General features: G+C 45.2%; 1 protein-coding gene across 2 annotated transcripts; it reads left to right on the forward strand.

Moving 5' to 3' along the window:
- Positions 1–3937: 3937 nt before the first annotated feature.
- Positions 3938–16473, forward strand: hacl1 (2-hydroxyacyl-CoA lyase 1). Of its 2 annotated transcripts, XM_034289129.1 has the most exons (18): positions 3945–3959; positions 4181–4248; positions 4568–4672; positions 4753–4793; positions 4942–5022; positions 5148–5220; positions 6399–6476; positions 8530–8624; positions 8775–8887; positions 9303–9438; positions 10556–10661; positions 11339–11422; positions 11609–11710; positions 12027–12181; positions 12434–12592; positions 12786–12893; positions 13159–13345; positions 14438–16473. In XM_034289129.1, the coding sequence occupies exons 1-18, from the start codon at positions 3953–3955 to the stop codon at positions 14468–14470; spliced, it is 1731 nt and encodes a 576-aa protein (XP_034145020.1). In that variant the 5' UTR covers positions 3945–3952; the 3' UTR covers positions 14471–16473. The 2 variants fall into 2 exon arrangements, with proteins under 2 accessions (XP_034145021.1, XP_034145020.1); XM_034289130.1 differs by having other exon boundaries at positions 3938–4248.
- The last annotated feature ends 914 nt before the right edge of the window (positions 16474–17387 follow it).

Below are 17387 nucleotides of genomic sequence, written 5' to 3' on the forward strand. Positions count from 1 at the left end.
CAATACATTTGCTAGCTTCATCAAACTTGGAACAGGAGGCTCACAGGTTTTGAGTCATTTTCTTTTAAAGGATGAAACTAGCATGTACATACAGAATAGTGACTGTGAATTCAAAGTTCCCATGAATCCTTTCAGTATCTGAAGATTGCTGTATATTTTATGAGTAATAAAGAAATGAGTTATGTTATTTAATAATGGAGAATGGGTTATCTATTGTGTGACTGTAAATCAACTGTTTGTGGCTGCCAGGCAGTGCTGCTATTATACCTCAAAACAAAGGCTAAAATTAGAATGGATGAGTATATACTATACTATACTATACTATACTAGTGTTTCCCAATCCGGGTCTTAGGAAACCCAAAGTGTACACATTATTGTTTTTTTCCCCCTAGTACTCACCTGATTCAAATGTTGACCTACCACTTCGAGTGAGTGAGCGCTAGAGCAAAAACAAAAACGTGCAGCCCTTGGGGTCCCCAGGACCTGGATTGGGAAACTGTCCTACACACTTTACACACAGCGTCCGCACACGTCACACATGAGAACATACGAAGCCACGCCCATTGTTTGGGCAGGAACTACAATTCATCACAGATCGCTATTTAAATTGACCAAATAAATAAAATGCCCCAAAACTTGTGTCGCGGGGTAAAACTAATAACCGGAAATACCCAATACTTTTCCTTTTTTGCGGTACCAAATTCAACAACAGCCACAAAAGCTGTGTTATGGAGTGTTATGGCTCCAGCCAGGCCATCATTAGATGTGATGAAGCTTCAGATAACCTATTGAACCCAGCTTCGTCACAAATGTATGTGTATGGTAAACACTTTATTGCAGGTAAGAAACACCAATAGTGTGTTGAACTGTTATTTATTTTGAGTAACAAAACTTTTTTTCACTTGGGATGCACCGATCGATCGGCACAAGATCAGAATCGGACGGTTTCCACTCAATATACGAGATCGACGGTAGTCAAGATTTTCGTGGTGCGTCAGTATAGACTCTCAACAGGTCAGCGGTTTAGCAATTTTTAAAAGTGTCAGAGACAGATATAGCACATACAGTGTGTGTAAAACTAGAGTTTGTCGGGGGGGAAGTAAGACAAAAAAAAATTGTAACACAAACTTATTAAGGCATTGAAAGTACATCACCTCGAGGAGCATAAGCAGTAAGCGAAGCTGGCTCAAGTCCCGAGAGCTTAGACTGCAGCCCCAAGGGATGCTACCGTGGCTCAGCCAACAGTACAGGCAACTAAACAAAAATAGTTTATTGGACTTGATGGCCAGCCATTTAGGTTAGCTGTGTCTCCCAGTAGAGTCTCAAGAGCATGGAGGAGATACCAGGAGACGGGCCATTACACAAGGAGAGCTGGACAGGGCCATAGAAGAGCATCAACCCAGCAGCAGGACCGGTGTCTGCTGCTTTGTGCAAGGAGGAACAGGAGGAGTACTGCCAGAGCCCTACAAAATGACCTCCAGCGGGCTACTGGTGTGCATGTTTCTGACCAAACTGTGAGAAACAGACTCTATGAGGGTGGCCTGAGGGCCCGATATCCTCTAGTGGGACCCGTGCTCAGCCCAGTGCCCTGCAGTTCGATTGGCATTCGCCAGAGAACACCAGAATTGGCAGGTCTGGCCAGAGTGTGTAGGCAGTTCCTGGATGACGAAGGCATTGATGCCATTGACTGACCCTCACTTTCCCAGACCTGAATCCAACTGAGAACCTCTTGGACGTTATGTATCGGTGCATCCAACGCCGCCAAGTTGTGCCACAGACTGTCCAGGAGCTCACAGATGCCTTGATCCAGTTCTGTGAGGAGATCCCCCAGGACACCATCCGCCGTCTCATCAGGAGCATGCCCAGACGTTGTTGGGAGTGCATACAGGCACGTGGGGGTCATACACACTACTGAGTCACATTATGAGTTGCCGTGATTCAATTCATGCAAGTTGGAACTGTCTGTGATTTCAATTGTTTACTTTGATTTTCAGTGTGAGTTTGAATCCCGCCTTCAATTGGTTAGTGATTTTGGTTTCCATTGACCGTTTTTACGTAATTTTGTTCTTAATGAATTACACAGTGTACAGTAAAGATTTTGATCTTTAATATATTTTGTTCATCGAGACCCGATGTGTGATGCAAGTGTCCAATTGACCAACTAGCGGAGATTTTCACCTCCATATTCAACCTCTCCCTGTCTCTGTCTACAGACCACCATTGTCCCTGTACCGAAGAAACCTTCCATCACCTGCCTGAATGACTACCACCCTGTAGCACTGACCTCCACCATCATGAAATGCTTTCAGAACTCACATCTGCGCCACCCTTCCTGACACCTTGGACCCCTTTCAATTTGCATACCGCCCTGATTGATCTACGGACAATGCCATCGCTCTGACAACACACACCGCCCTCTCCCATCTGGACAAAGGCAACACATATGTGAGGATGCTGTCCGTGCACTACAGCTCTGCATTCAGCACTATTGTGCCCACCAAGCTTGTTCCTATGCTCAGGACCCTGGGACTTAACACCTTTCTCTGCAATTGACGGGCAGAACCCAGGTGGTGAGAATGGGCAATCTCACCTCTACAATGACACTGAGCACTGGAGCCCCCCAGGGCTGCGTACTGAGTCCCCTCCTGTACTCCCAGGTCATGCATGACTGCATGGCCACACACAGCTCCAACATCATCCTCAAATTCGGGATGACACTACCATCCTGGGTCTCATCTCCAGCAACGATGAGACTGTTTACAGAGAGGAGGTAAAGAACCTGGCTACATGGTGCCAGGACAACAACCTCTCTCTCAACATCTGCAAGACTAAAGAGATTATCATGGACTTTCAGGAAATGGCAGAGGAGGGTCAAGCCCCCACATACACATCGATGGAGCTAAAGTGGAGAAAGTCTCCTAATTCAAGTTTCTCTGTGTGTTCATCAAAGATGACCTCACTTGGTCCAGTGAACTTGGCAGTGAAAACTGCCCAAAAACAGCTAAACTTCCTAAGGAGACTCAAGACGTTGGCATGTCTGTAAAAACTCTCACCAATGTCTACAGGTGCACCATTGAAAGCATCCTCTCAGGCTGCATCACTGCCTGGTACGGCAGCCTCTCCGCTGCGGACCGCAAGTCCCGCATCGTTGGCTGCCATCTCCCCTCCGTGCAAGGCATCTACCATACACGATGCCTTAGGAAAGCACGGAACATCATCAAAGATCACAGCCACCCAGGCTATGGTCTGTTCACACTGCTGCCGTCTGTAGACGTTACCAGAGCATTGGGGCACGCACATTCAGATTCCGTTTTTTCCCTCAGGCCATATGGCTCCTCAACCAGCAACACTAATCCATGATCATACTCATCACACACGAACATTCCAGATGCTTTGATGTACTTTCAGGTACATTTAATGGGCATAAAAATATTCCTTTGAATGTATGTAAGGGTACAAAATAATTTCCACATTATAGGTCACGTCGAAAAAGTTCTGACATTATTTATATTTGTCTCATTCTTTTACATCACAAAAACCTGGCATTTTAACAGGGGTGTTTAGACATTTTATATCCACTGTACTTGTTATGGATATTACTGCTATATCTATAATGTTCAATAATACTACCCAGATTGCTGCTAGTTTACAGTACTCCTTTTTAAACTAAGGCTAGTATACATGTACAGTGTTATGTATAGGGTTGCTTTATTATTTTTTGTCTGGCTATATTTTTGCTTATATATTATTCTTAACTCTCACTACGTAGTATTGAGAATTATTTTGTGTAGGATGACGCGGTGTGGTTCGTTGCATTTTTCAAATAAACCTTTAAACTTGATCTGGAGTTAAGAAAGTAAATATTTGAGTTTCCGCCAAACTATGGTTCTGCGTGTTCTAATGTATGACGTGATGCTGACGGTCGTATACCCGGAAGAGTTCTAAACAGCTCATGTTAGGTACAGATACGGCACTGCTGGATGAAGTCACTCTTTAAAAGAATTATTGTGTTTTTTGTGGTAGCTAAACTTCTATTGATCGAATTAAATGTATTTATAGAATCCGAACAAAAACATTTGCAAGAAATGACCACATCTTATAACGACTTTTAAGTTACTGAATTTGATTTATTCAAACAGCAAGCCCAATCATTCTTAGCCTTGTTTGCACTTTTTAACAGAAATCTTCACAATAAAAATGGAAGATGTCACCGGAGCTCAGCTCATTGCTGAAGCACTGAAAGCTCAGGTAAGGTGAATTATGTGTATACCAAAAAACGGTGGTTTGTACCGTAGGTGTTAACAAAAAGTTCGCAAAACACATTAGTCACTGATCATGTCCTTGACACTGGCACAGTTTAACGCTGCAACTTGCGAAAGTGTGCGCAAGGTCAATGCACTGGAGTATCGATATTTTCAGTGTTCTAGCAACATAATTCGATAAGTTAAAGTTTGATATTTGGCAACAGTGGTCACCTTTGTTGATTCTTACGCGTGTGTCAAATGTTTCAAACTGTGGAAAACAAACATAATTTACTTACTGTCCATCCTTGTGTATTTCACTGCAGAATGTAGAGTATATGTTTGGAATAGTTGGTGTCCCTATCATTGAAGTTGCCATGGCAGCTCAAGCCTCTGGAATCAAGTATGTGGGAATGCGCAACGAACAAGCAGTAAGTGATCTGTATTTTACAGAATTCAAAATCTTCTTGATACATAAAAATAGAGACTTACTGGTCTTATCCTCCAACAGGCATGCTATGCTGCATCTGCTGTTGGGTATCTTACAGGACGGTAGGAGATTTCTCAGTAGAAAACAGCCATTGGCTTTAGCGATACCCTCACTGCAAACAAAGCCAAAATGCAGTATAATTGCCACCCCATTGCTTTCTTATACTGGTGTTATAATGCCGTCTATTCATTTCTCGCTGCTTCCCTACAGTCCAGGTGTATGTCTGGTGGTGTCAGGACCTGGGCTCATACATGCACTCGGTGGAATGGCCAACGCCAACATGAACTGTTGGTACGCTATATAATATAACTCTATGAACAGACCCGATTAATGTTTCAGGGGTCTTGTCTTTAGATACATCAGCTTGTTAGTGTATGTTATTGTGTCATCTTGTCATCTTGTCCTTCTCTCTGAAGGCCAGTGATTGTTGTCGGAGGTTCATCTGATCAAAATCAGGAGACCACAGGGGCTTTTCAGGAGTTTCCACAGGTACCGATTAAACCATTTCAGACTTGGGAACGTGTTGGACTCCCAGGCAAAGATAAAAGGGGGATTATACCCCAAATACACTTCCACATGTTTTTACTACTCAATCCATTGTGTAGATGGTCAACAGAATGTCTCAAAGCAGTCATAGTCAAGTGTGTGGTTGCATCATAGATATCCACACAGTCATGCATGGTAGTCATGCATGGTAGTCATGCCTGGTAGTCATGCCTGGTAGTCATGCCTGGTAGTCATGCCTGGTAGTCATGCCTGGTAGTCATGCCTGGTAGTCATGCCTGGTAGACATGCCTGGTAGACATGCCTGGTAGACATGCCTGGTAGACATGCCTGGTAGTCATGCCTGGTAGACATGTCGATCACTCGCATAAACCAACTCACGCTTCAGGTAGCGTGCACTCCCTCGACAATTATATTGCTTGCCATTTGATGAGCATTGCTGATATTTGCTAATAACAACATTGCAACATTGCAAGTCAACATGAGGATAATTGTACTAAACATTTGCCCCTTCAGGAATGAATTTCTGAGCTATGGATTATTGGCAGTATTTTCAAGCCTGTATAGTGCAATTGTTGTCTTGTTGGACAGATGTCTTCTGGGTTCAGAAGGATTATTATATTGACATCAGGCCACTTTAGGAATAATGAAGAATATCTACAGGACATGACAGTGTGGACAGGTTTTTCAGCTAGGAACCACTGTCAGTGATGTCTTCATCAAAGTTAAACATAGTATTGCCCCTAATTCAAAGTCCTGGTCAATCATTACTAGCTGCCATGACTAATGTTAGCTGCAGATCTTTTTCAACGTACTGCAGGACAGCTCAGTGGCTGTCATGCAGGTGCAGGGGGAGCTGTTTTGGGCTCCTGGAATGCTACCCTCCTGGTTGCAAAACATAATAAACTAACAATGGTGCCAATATTACAAGTCATTTCTTGAGTAGTCGTATAAAAAAAACAACGTATTTAACCTTTTATTTTCTTTTATTTTTTTTATCTCTATCTAGTAACATTTGGCTTACCAGTGAGAAGCTCTATACTCTAGGCTACCATGTTACCTCTGACGACAGTTTAGTTGCCCAGTGGTTTGGGATTAGAATGTCATTTTAATGGCTGTTGGAGGAAATTTGTTTGCCATTTGTTGTCCTCTTTGACTCTCAGGTGGAGGCCTGCAGGCTGTACAGTAAGTTCTCTGCTAGGCCCAGCAGTCTGGATATGATCCCCTCAGTGGTGGAGAAGGTACGGTCTCCTCCTTCATTCTCTGTCTTGTCTGCTCCATTCTCTCTGCAGGCTTCAAAATGTTTAGTCCCTAACCATTATTTCTGCACTTCTGATATTGCCTGACGTTGCCTTATGAACGTGCCTTCTACTTAATGCATTTTGTCATTTAAGGAATGGAAGGGTGTCTGGTGGGTTTTAGGCGGTACGCACCAGTATGTATTCTAAATGGAAGGGTGTCTGGTGGGTTTTAGGCGGTACGCACCAGTATGTATTCTAAATGGAAGGGTGTCTGGTGGGTTTTAGGCGGTACGCACCAGTATGTATTCTAAATGGAAGGGTGTCTGGTGGGTTTTAGGCGGTACGCACCAGTATGTATTCTAAATGGAAGGGTGTCTGGTGGGTTTTAGGCGGTACGCACCAGTATGTATTCTAAATGGAAGGGTGTCTGGTGGGTTTTAGGTGGTACGCACCAGTATGTATTCTAAATGGAAGGGTGTCTGGTGGGTTTTAGGTGGTACGCACCAGTATGTATTCTAAATGGAAGGGTGTCTGGTGGGTTTTAGGCGGTACGCACCAGTATGTATTCTAAATGGAAGGGTGTCTGGTGGGTTTTAGGCGGTACGCACCAGTATGTATTCTAAATGGAAGGGTGTCTGGTGGGTTTTAGGCGGTACGCACCAGTATGTATTCTAAATGGAAGGGTGTCTGGTGGGTTTTAGGCGGTACGCACCAGTATGTATTCTAAATGGAAGGGTGTCTGGTGGGTTTTAGGCGGTACGCACCAGTATGTATTCTAAATGGAAGGGTGTCTGGTGGGTTTTAGGCGGTACGCACCAGTATGTATTCTAAATGGAAGGGTGTCTGGTGGGTTTTAGGCGGTACGCACCAGTATGTATTCTAAATGGAAGGGTGTCTGGTGGGTTTTAGGCGGTACGCACCAGTATGTATTCTAAATGGAAGGGTGTCTGGTGGGTTTTAGGCGGTACGCACCAGTATGTATTCTAAATGGAAGGGTGTCTGGTGGGTTTTAGGCGGTACGCACCAGTATGTATTCTAAATGGAAGGGTGTCTGGTGGGTTTTAGGCGGTACGCACCAGTATGTATTCTAAATGGAAGGGTGTCTGGTGGGTTTTAGGCGGTACGCACCAGTATGTATTCTAAATGGAAGGGTGTCTGGTGGGTTTTAGGCGGTACGCACCGGTATGTATTCTAAATGGAAGGGTGTCTGGTGGGTTTTAGGCGGTACGCACCGGTATGTATTCTAAATGGAAGGGTGTCTGGTGGGTTTTAGGCGGTACGCACTAGTATGTATTCTAAATGGAAGGGTGTCTGGTGGGTTTTAGGCGGTACGCACCAGTATGTATTCTAAATGGAAGGGTGTCTGGTGGGTTTTAGGCGGTACGCACCAGTATGTATTCTAAATGGAAGGGTGTCTGGTGGGTTTTAGGCGGTACGCACCAGTATGTATTCTAAATGGAAGGGTGTCTGGTGGGTTTTAGGCGGTACGCACCAGTATGTATTCTAAATGGAAGGGTGTCTGGTGGGTTTTAGGCGGTACGCACCAGTATGTATTCTAAATGGAAGGGTGTCTGGTGGGTTTTAGGCGGTACGCACCAGTATGTATTCTAAATGGAAGGGTGTCTGGTGGGTTTTAGGCGGTACGCACCAGTATGTATTCTAAATGGAAGGGTGTCTGGTGGGTTTTAGGCGGTACGCACTAGTATGTATTCTAAATGGAAGGGTGTCTGGTGTGTTTTAGGCGGTACGCACCAGTATGTATTCTAAATGGAAGGGTGTCTGGTGGGTTTTAGGCGGTACGCACCAGTATGTATTCTAAATGGAAGGGTGTCTGGTGGGTTTTAGGTGGTACGCACCAGTATGTATTCTAAATGGAAGGGTGTCTGGTGGGTTTTAGGCGGTACGCACCAGTATGTATTCTAAATGGAAGGGTGTCTGGTGGGTTTTAGGCGGTACGCACCAGTATGTATTCTAAATGGAAGGGTGTCTGGTGGGTTTTAGGCGGTACGCACCAGTATGTATTCTAAATGGAAGGGTGTCTGGTGGGTTTTAGGCGGTACGCACCAGTATGTATGGTCGTCCTGGTGCTGTGTATGTGGACATCTCCGGGGACATGGTCAACGCCAAAGTGAACAGGAGCCGAGTCAGGTTGGTTTCCAGCCATTTAGTGTGATACTGTTGAATATGTGTACAACACAACTTTATATGGAATGTTTTCCTGAAAAAAATACATATAGCGACAGCATTGTTTCATTTCACATTCTACTATTTGACGTTGTCTATTGTTTTGCTCCGCAGAGAGGTGCCCTGTTGTCCTCCTCCTCCTGTGAGTTTGGCAGACAATATGTCAATCACAGAAGCACTGGCTGTCCTTAAAGGAGCCAAACGGCCTTTACTCATCATTGGCAAAGGTGTGCATTGCTTTTCAAGCTGTGATGTATGAACAGCTATGATGCTACTAATACCACAGTTGGAAACGAGGACACGTGTGAAGCTGCAGATGGAAATGCAATGTTTAGAGGTTACATGATTCCTATTCTTCCTGTTGGAGAGGAATGTTCTACACATTATATGTCTATCTTGGGGAGGCAGGTAGCCTACTGGTTAGAGCATTTGACCAGTAGCTGAAGGGTGGCTTCAGTGAGTCTCAACAAAAATCTGTCGTTCGGTTCCTGATCAAGTCCACACATGTTCTCAACTTTCCTGGGAAAATAACAGTAATAATAACAGTCTGAATGTTTTAATGGTGTTGCAGTCTTCTGAATGTAATCACCCCCACTTGTAGGACCATTCTGTTGATGACCGGGTGGTGGTTGCCCTCTTCAGGTGCAGCCCATGGACGAGCAGAGGGGCCTCTGAGGGAGCTGGTGGAGGGATGTGGCCTGCCCTTTCTGCCCACTCCCATGGGTAAAGGACTGTTACCTGACAACCACCCAAACTGTGTAGCTGCTGCTCGCTCCAGGTCAGGCCTCTTCTCCTCTCAGACTGAAGAAAGTAGGACCAGGAGATTATCACCACCGTTTTAACTTGAACCTGAAAAACTGATTTAAGATACTTCAACCCTGTCATTATCACACTAGGAGTTTCCTGGTCAGATCATTTCAGCGTTATTTTCATGTACAGTTGTAACTTTATGCTTAAAAAGGTTAATGTGTTAAGGATTTTTAGCTGATGTGGGGGTAAAAAGGCCCTTCCTGAGGGGGTAAAAAGGCCCTTCCTGAGGGGGTAAAAAGGCCCTTCCTGAGGGGGTAACAAGGCCCTTCCTGAGGGGTTAAAAGGGCCCTTCCTGAGGGGTTAAAAGGGCCCTTCCTGAGGGGTTAAAAGGGCCCTTCCTGAGGGGTTAAAAGGGCCCTTCCTGAGGGGTTAAAAGGGCCCTTCCTGAGGGGTTAAAAGGGCCCTTCCTGAGGGGTTAAAAGGGCCCCTCCTGAGGGGTTAAAAGGGCCCCTCCTGAGGGGTTAAAAGGGCCCTTCCTGAGGGGGTAACAAGGCCCTTCCTGAGGGGTTAAAAGGGCCCTTCTTGAGGGGATAAAAAGGCCCTTCTTGGGGGGATAAAAAGGCCCTTCCTGAGGGTTTAAAAAGGCCCTTCCTGAGGGGTTAAAAAGGCCCTTCCTGAGGGGTTAAAAAGGCCCTTCCTGAGGGGTTAAAAAGGCCCTTCCTGAGGGGTTAAAAAGGCCCTTCCTGAGGGGGTAAAAGAGCCCTTCCTGAGGGGGTAAAAGAGCCCTTCTTGAGGGGATAAAAAGGCCCTTCCTGAGGGTTTAAAAAGGCCCTTCCTGAGGGGTTAAAAAGGCCCTTCCTGAGGGGGTAAAAGAGCCCTTCCTGAGGGGGTAAAAGAGCCCTTCCTGAGGGATTAAAAGGGCCCTTCCTGAGGGGTTAAAAGGGCCCTTCCTGAAATTCATAGAAGTGTTTTCTAGCCAAGAAAGTGAGTGTCTTCTAGTCAGTGCAAACAGGTGTCTTTTTTCCTGATTGTCTTTTTTCTTCGTCCTCTCACAATTCTCTTTTCTGATCCTCGTCTTCCTCATGTCCTCCTCCTCCTTCGGTCTTCTTGTCCTCCTCTTCCTGTGATCATGGTGTGGTCTATAGAGCTCTGCTCCAGGCTGATGTTGTAGTCCTACTTGGTGCCAGGCTCAACTGGATCCTTCACTTCGGCCTCCCCCCCAGATTTGACCCACATGTGAAGGTCATCCAGGTAGGTTGAAGGTCCTGACAAAGCAGGGTCAGAGTAAATTCCATTTTGCTAACCCATTTCTTGAAGTAAAGTAAAATAACAACTTCCTTTCTTTTAAAAAAGAAAGAAAGAAGGGGGAATTGGATTTTCACATGAAATAGAATTGACCCCGATCCAAGGCTGGTTACTGTTGTTAGCTGTTGTGGGACCTGGACTTCAATCCCATTCAGATTATGTAGAGATTATTTGAAAAAATAGCTTTTTATCACAGGTTTCCATTCGTCTTGATGTGACTTGAGCAACTTTGCAAAGAACGGCAAAAATTGCTGTGTCCCGTTGTGCAAAGCTCGTTGAGACTTATCTTATAATAACTTATAAAACTGTATTTTTAACTTTGACATGGTGGACTTAATTAAATCCATTTTGATTTAATGTTGTAACACAATATTAAAACATTTGGCGAAGTAAAAGATTGTGAATACTTTTTAGGGCTGCCGTAAGATGAGCGTGTGCGCGTATTGTGTGGGTTGTCTATATTCAGCTTCTGCACTGGGTGGTGGTGCCTGGTTATTTCTGTTGTTTAGCTTGACGTTAGGCCTCCCCTCCAGCTGTTACTACTTGTGTTAATCTCTCTGCTCCCCCAGTGTCACGTAACATGGCTGGTATGTTGTAGTAATGGTCCATACTGTTCTGTCAAGGTGGATCTCTGTGCTGAAGAGATGGGGAACAATGTGCGCCCCGCCGCTGCTCTCCTGGGGGACATCAGTGCAGTTGTCAAGCAGGTAGGGACTTCAACATATGTATGGTGAATTATATAGCTAATCATCTGATCCTCCTCTCTGTCGAAATTGATGTGTCTATGATAAATATGAACCAATCCGAATGCTTCTAGCTACCGTTGATGAATGGAAATTAATTTGTATTTAATTATGTTTTGCTTGTTTTCTTATTTCTATCTTGACTTCCAGCTGCTAGATCACGTTCGCAAAGATGGCTGGAAGTACCCCGCTGATACAGAATGGTGGACCACGTTGAAACAGAAGATGGATGCTAACACAAAAATGACAATGGTGTGTCGGTGTGCCTGTGACATGGGCAGCTTGGTTCTGACTGTGCCTCTGTATTACTGAATTTACCTAACAGGCTGAAAACACCTGTGATAGAAATAGATTTTTTCATAAGCATATATAACCTCCTAATCAAGAGTCTCATGTAGCTCCATTGGTAGTGCACGGCGTTTTCAAAGCCAGGGTTGTGTCCCCGATTCCCACTCGGGCCTGTATGAAAAATCGACACATTCTCTAATGTAAGTAGCCCCTGGCTAGAGCGTCTGCTACATGACCAGAAGGTAACACATATAATGTTGATTGTTTCTCCTCCTTCCAGGCCCTCGCTCTACAGGTGACCAGCCCCATGACCTACTACCAAGTGTTCCACCACATCGGCCAGCTGCTTCCCCGGGATTGTATCCTCGTCAGTGAGGGTGCCAACACCATGGACATCGGACGCACCATGCTGCCCAATTGCCTTCCTCGACACAGGCAAGGCACACCGCCTTTCGCAGAGGCCAAAAGTTTGCCATCGTCCATAGTTGAGTTGTGGCCCTGTGCGCGCTTAACTGTTACACCTCTGAAGACTTGTCAGTGCGCTGCTCTCTGAGAGGCTGGCTAGATGGCCTCTTTGATGTGTCATGTTGTTCCTTGCTTCCTACTTGACACACACTGCCTGCTCTACCTCTGCACACACCTAGATTCTTATTGTGTGTGTGTGTGTGTGTTTGTGTGCACACGCAGGTTGGATGCTGGCACATTCGGTACAATGGGGGTGGGTCTGGGCTTTGCCATTGCGGCTGCAGCTGTGCAGAGGGGCCAGAACACTGGTCAGAGGGTGGTGTGTGTGGAGGGGGACAGTGCCTTTGGATTCTCTGGGATGGAGGTCGAGACCATGTGCAGGTTGGTACATCTCTCATTTCAAAGTGTGTCTTGGCTGATATGGGATCAGCCTGTCTTTGTGACGGCCTTAATCGAGCCATAAATGAGACGAGCTGATCCTAGATCAGAACTCGAAGACCCTTGAAACCTATAACCCCAGGAACATAGGGGAGTCAAAACATACTGACCATATAGTTAATTTCTCTCTGCCCAGATATAAACTCCCGGTGGTCATCATCGTGGTCAACAACAATGGGATCTACAGCGGCGTGGATGCAGAGACGTGGGAAATGATGGGGAAGATGGGAGAACTGACCACTGTGTGAGTTCTGTGTCCCTATTCCCTCTGGGGTGGACTACCTTTGACCAGAGGTCTTTGACCTTCGACCCCATGTATGTGTGGTCATCTGAAAAGACTGGACAGGGATAAGCAATAAAACCAACACTTGACCACCTAACTTATCAAGAAGAACAAAGGACAGATTATACTGCATAGTATAAAAACGAAGTCCAGGTTATGTCAGTGTCAGGATCCCCTTCAGGGAAGTTAGGTTGCTCACCTTGCCCTTTGACCTCTGTCACCCCAGAGCCCCCCCGGTGACGTTGCTTCCCGATGCCCGCTATGATGAGGTGATGAACGCATTCGGAGGACGAGGGTTTCTGGTGCGGACCAAGGAGGAGTTACTCAGCGCGTTACAGATCAGCCTCAGTGACTGGGAGAGGCCCAGTCTCCTGAACGTCCTCATAGACCCGTCGTCTGACAGAAAGCAACAGGTAACCACCACCTGGAATGATCCCCTGTTGCCTAGTCAGGTGGTGCTCAAACCTCTTCTTTGGGATCCCCAGATGTTTCAGTTTTGTTATCCCTGAACTTACTCAGACTCTAGCTTACCTGAATCACCTACTTGTGGCTTTATGATTGGTGACAAATGTGTGCTAGCTCCTGAATAGATCAAATTCTTTGTAAAAATGTACGGTCTCAAAGGTGTTCTGAAAATAGGCAGAGACTCTGCTGTCGCAGCTTAAAGAGAAGGTTTCTTCCACCATTGAGCTGTCAGGACAGATTAGCTTTGACCTGGCTGAGTGGGAGCTGCCCTCCTGTAGGGGTGGCACGGCTGAGAGACCAGAGGGAGCAGAGAAGGGCCTGGGTAGGAAAGTAGGGTTAAGGAAATCCCTCCAAATACCACGTTGTTGTAGAAGATATGATCTCCACTTGGATGCCAGAGGAGCGAGAGCAGGAGCTCAGTGACATGGGAGAACCTGGGGAGGGTGAACACCAGGGTCCCAGGGAGTCCGGCTGGGTAATCCTTGACTCCAGGTGCAACCGGCTGCAGAACCGTCGCAATCCCTTCGTTCTTAGCTGCGGCGACCTGACCTTTCTATTCCTGGTCCCCTAATAAGGAGGGGGCGACCCGGCCCGGCTCTGTTTATGTTGAACCAAGGTCTCCACGCCAACCCCATGCAGACATACTGGAGGATTGGATGCCCGACAACAGGGGCCGTGCGGGGGGGCTGGAAGCACGCCCAGGGCCTCAGAGACGCGCGGTCGCACTTCTGAGTTCTGTTTCCAGTGTGGGATGATGTTCTTAGCGCCTATGGCGCGGTGTTCCCAATCCCCTATGGAGGGGTTCATCTCAGAGGGGTGGGAGCAGTGCCAGGGGCCTAGTGATGCCGTTTTCCTCTTTCCAGCTGTATGTCTGGGGTAGGAAGGTGTTGCTGCAGTCTTCGAATATCGTCAAATGTAGCTGTAGTCAGCCCACATTGCCTGAATGTCACTGCCGTTTTTCCTTAGAACGTCCAATCACAATATTCTTTCATCTGATTTTCCGTGGTCTGTGTGTCTGTCTGTCTTTTTGTGTGTCATAGGAATTTCCATGGCTGACTCGCTCCAACCTGTAGCCCCAAGAGGCCGGGTTTACTGGATCGGCTGCCCGCTGCGTTCCCTTACCTGCAGAAGAACTTTGTGTGTCCCAAATGGAACTCTTCCCTATGTAGTACACTCTTTTTCTATGATCCCTGGTTAAAAATAGTGCACTGAATTACTACATTGGGAATAGAGTGCCATTTGTAATTCAACCCTTGTTAGTGAACATCTCTTTACACTCTTGAAAGTTGTAATTATTGTGTTCGTGAAATGACATTCTGAAATTAGATAGGGCATCAAAGGTTATCATCTTGTCAGTTATTGCAGACCTTAGAGAGCTCTTAATTACTTAATAAATTGTCCAGATTAACTAGCTAGCCCGTGTTGGCTACCCTGGGATCTTCTCCAGTAATTGAAGAGGAACCACTGCTCTATGACATGGTGTTAATTACAGCTTCACATATTTGTACCTAAACAAATTATAATTATGTTTCTATGAAATGTTTTAATCAAGTTACATTTGCTACACAGTAGTATTCAACCAAATGTTGCATTTTTACAGGATGACACGAGCGATAACAACATATGCAGTAAAATGTCTAGCGTGTTTACTCTAATTTTACAAGTGTCTTTAGTTCTGGATCGTTTGTCCCATTTTACAAAAAGGCAGAATCAGAATGGCTACCTTTATTTGCTAAGTAAATTGACACATACCCAGACCTTGATATGGTGAAAAGGTGCAATGGGTGGTGAGCATACAAAGTATGAGCTAATAGGAAATGAGTGGGAAATATATCAGAGAAATTAATTTACAGTTAAATGAATTCAAATATTTAGTGTTAGTATATTTAGTATCATTCCCCAGACCAATTCTCAGATTTTACTGAATTATAAATTGTATGTTGATATTTTGTTCTTTTTAACATTTCATTTAAAACACTGACACTCAATTATTGTATTGTGACATTGGTTCTTTGTTGGGAAATATTTGCTTGCATGCATATATAACCTATGTTCTGTGGAAACTCTCAGTTTACACAGATGGAAAAAAATTGCCCTTAACGTGTCGACAATTACCTTACAATTTGCCTTACCGATTTTCTGGATTAAAAAAAGAATCATCTTTGAAGGATAATTTGTCAGGGTTAGGCTGTGAATCTGAAGGAAAATGCAGACCAAACAGAATTCTATAGAAGATAATATTCAAATGTTTGGGTATCCCACTGAGCACAGTTGGGTAAACAATCAGGAAATAGAAGCTGCATCACTCCACCCAGGCACTGCCAAGAAAAGGCTTTCTCCCAAAAATCAGCACTCAGACAAGAAGACTTGTGAGTGAAGCCACAGAGAGACCAACAAGCACTTTGAAAGTCTTAATGAGTTCGGTGGCTGGGAGAGTGGAGTAATCATGCACCGATAAATCATCAAGAGCTCTGCTCTGGCCTAATTTGAAGGGTGGCAAGAAAGAAGCTGTTACTCAAAAAGTACAATCTGAAAGCAGGAGTGACCCAGCTGCCACACGTGAAAATGTTTTGTGGTTCAATGAGACATAGAGCTTTTTGGACAAAGTTCAGAGTGCTATGTGTGCTGTGGACCCAACACTACTATGCCTCAACTCACCATACCTGGAGTATGGGGGTGGTAGCATCATGCTGTGGGGATGCTTCTCATCAGTAGGGAGTAGGCATCTTATTTAAGTTGAAAGAATGGATGGAGCATAATACTAGAAGAGAACCTGCACAGTCTGGGAGGGAATTCCCCTTTCAGCAGGGCGAGGATCTCAAGTGCAATGCCAAGAGTGTTTCAAGAAGATAAAGGTGAATGTCTTACAGAGGTCCAGTCAAAGGCCTTAGCTCAATCCTATTGACAATGTGGCAGTATTTGAAAATGATGGTACGCAAGCGTCTTCCAACTAACCAAAATCACTCAAGAGCCTGATGGGCCCTTGTAAAAAGAACACCAAGTCCGTTAAACTTCAGGGATATCAATCTGTCCAGTTAGGAAGCATAAGTGATTATGAATCAATGTCACCTGTTTTGGTGCATATGAAAGTGACAACAGGTGCATTGGAGCAAGACAACCCCCAAAAAGGGAATGGTTTTACAGGTGGTGGCCACAGACAATTTCTCTCTGCTTATCCTTCCTGACTGATTCTTATCTAGTTTTGCATTTTGTTAGTGTCCTTGTCACTACTGGTAGCATGAGGCAGTACCTGCAGCCCATTCAGGTTGCACAGGTGGTCCAGCTCCTCCAGGATGGCACATCCATATGTGCCATCACAAGAAGTTTTGCTGTGTCTTCCAGTACAGTCTCAAGATCATGGAGGAGATACCAGGAGACGGGCCATTACTCGAGGAGAGCTGGACAGGGCCGTAGAAGGGCATCAACCCAGCAGCAAGGACGGTATCTGCTCCTTTGTGTGAGAAGGAACAGGAGGAGCACTGCCAGAGCCCTACAAAATGACATCCAATGGGCTACTGGTGTGCATGTTTCTGACCAATCTGTCAGAAACAGACTCCATGAGGGTGGCGTGAGGACCCAATATCCTCTAGTGGTCATCTGTGCTCACAGCCCATGACCGTGAAGCTCGATTGACGTTCACCAGAGAACGCCAGAATTGAGAACACAGATTTAAGTGTTCCCTTCATCTTTTTTGAGCAGTGTGGAAAAGTCCTAGAGTGAAATATGGTTCAGTCAAATGTTCTTACCCTGGAATACAAATTCACCTCCTAGTATGACAGACCAATCAGGAGTAGTTTACTAAGACAACATTCCTGAGTGGTGTATTACAATTAAAAGAAAACAATTAAAAAAGCACTGGTGCACTTCACAAAATAGATGGCATCATGAGTAAGGAAAATTATGCTGATTATTTTTAAGCAACATCTGAAGACGTCAATCAGGAAGTCAAAGCTTGGTCACAAATTGGTCTTCCAAATGGACAGTGACCCC

This window comes from Esox lucius, chromosome 20 (genome assembly GCF_011004845.1).
Source record: "Esox lucius isolate fEsoLuc1 chromosome 20, fEsoLuc1.pri, whole genome shotgun sequence".
In the NCBI taxonomy this organism is placed as follows: Eukaryota; Metazoa; Chordata; class Actinopteri; order Esociformes; family Esocidae; genus Esox; species Esox lucius.

Bases quoted from the DNA above. Each gene is read 5' to 3' on its own strand.
- hacl1 (XM_034289129.1), top strand. The intron at 5,221-6,398 runs GTACCGATTAAA...TTTGACTCTCAG, and splicing joins CTTTTCAGGAGTTTCCACAG to GTGGAGGCCTGCAGGCTGTA. The intron at 10,662-11,338 runs GTAGGTTGAAGG...TGTTCTGTCAAG, and splicing joins CACATGTGAAGGTCATCCAG to GTGGATCTCTGTGCTGAAGA.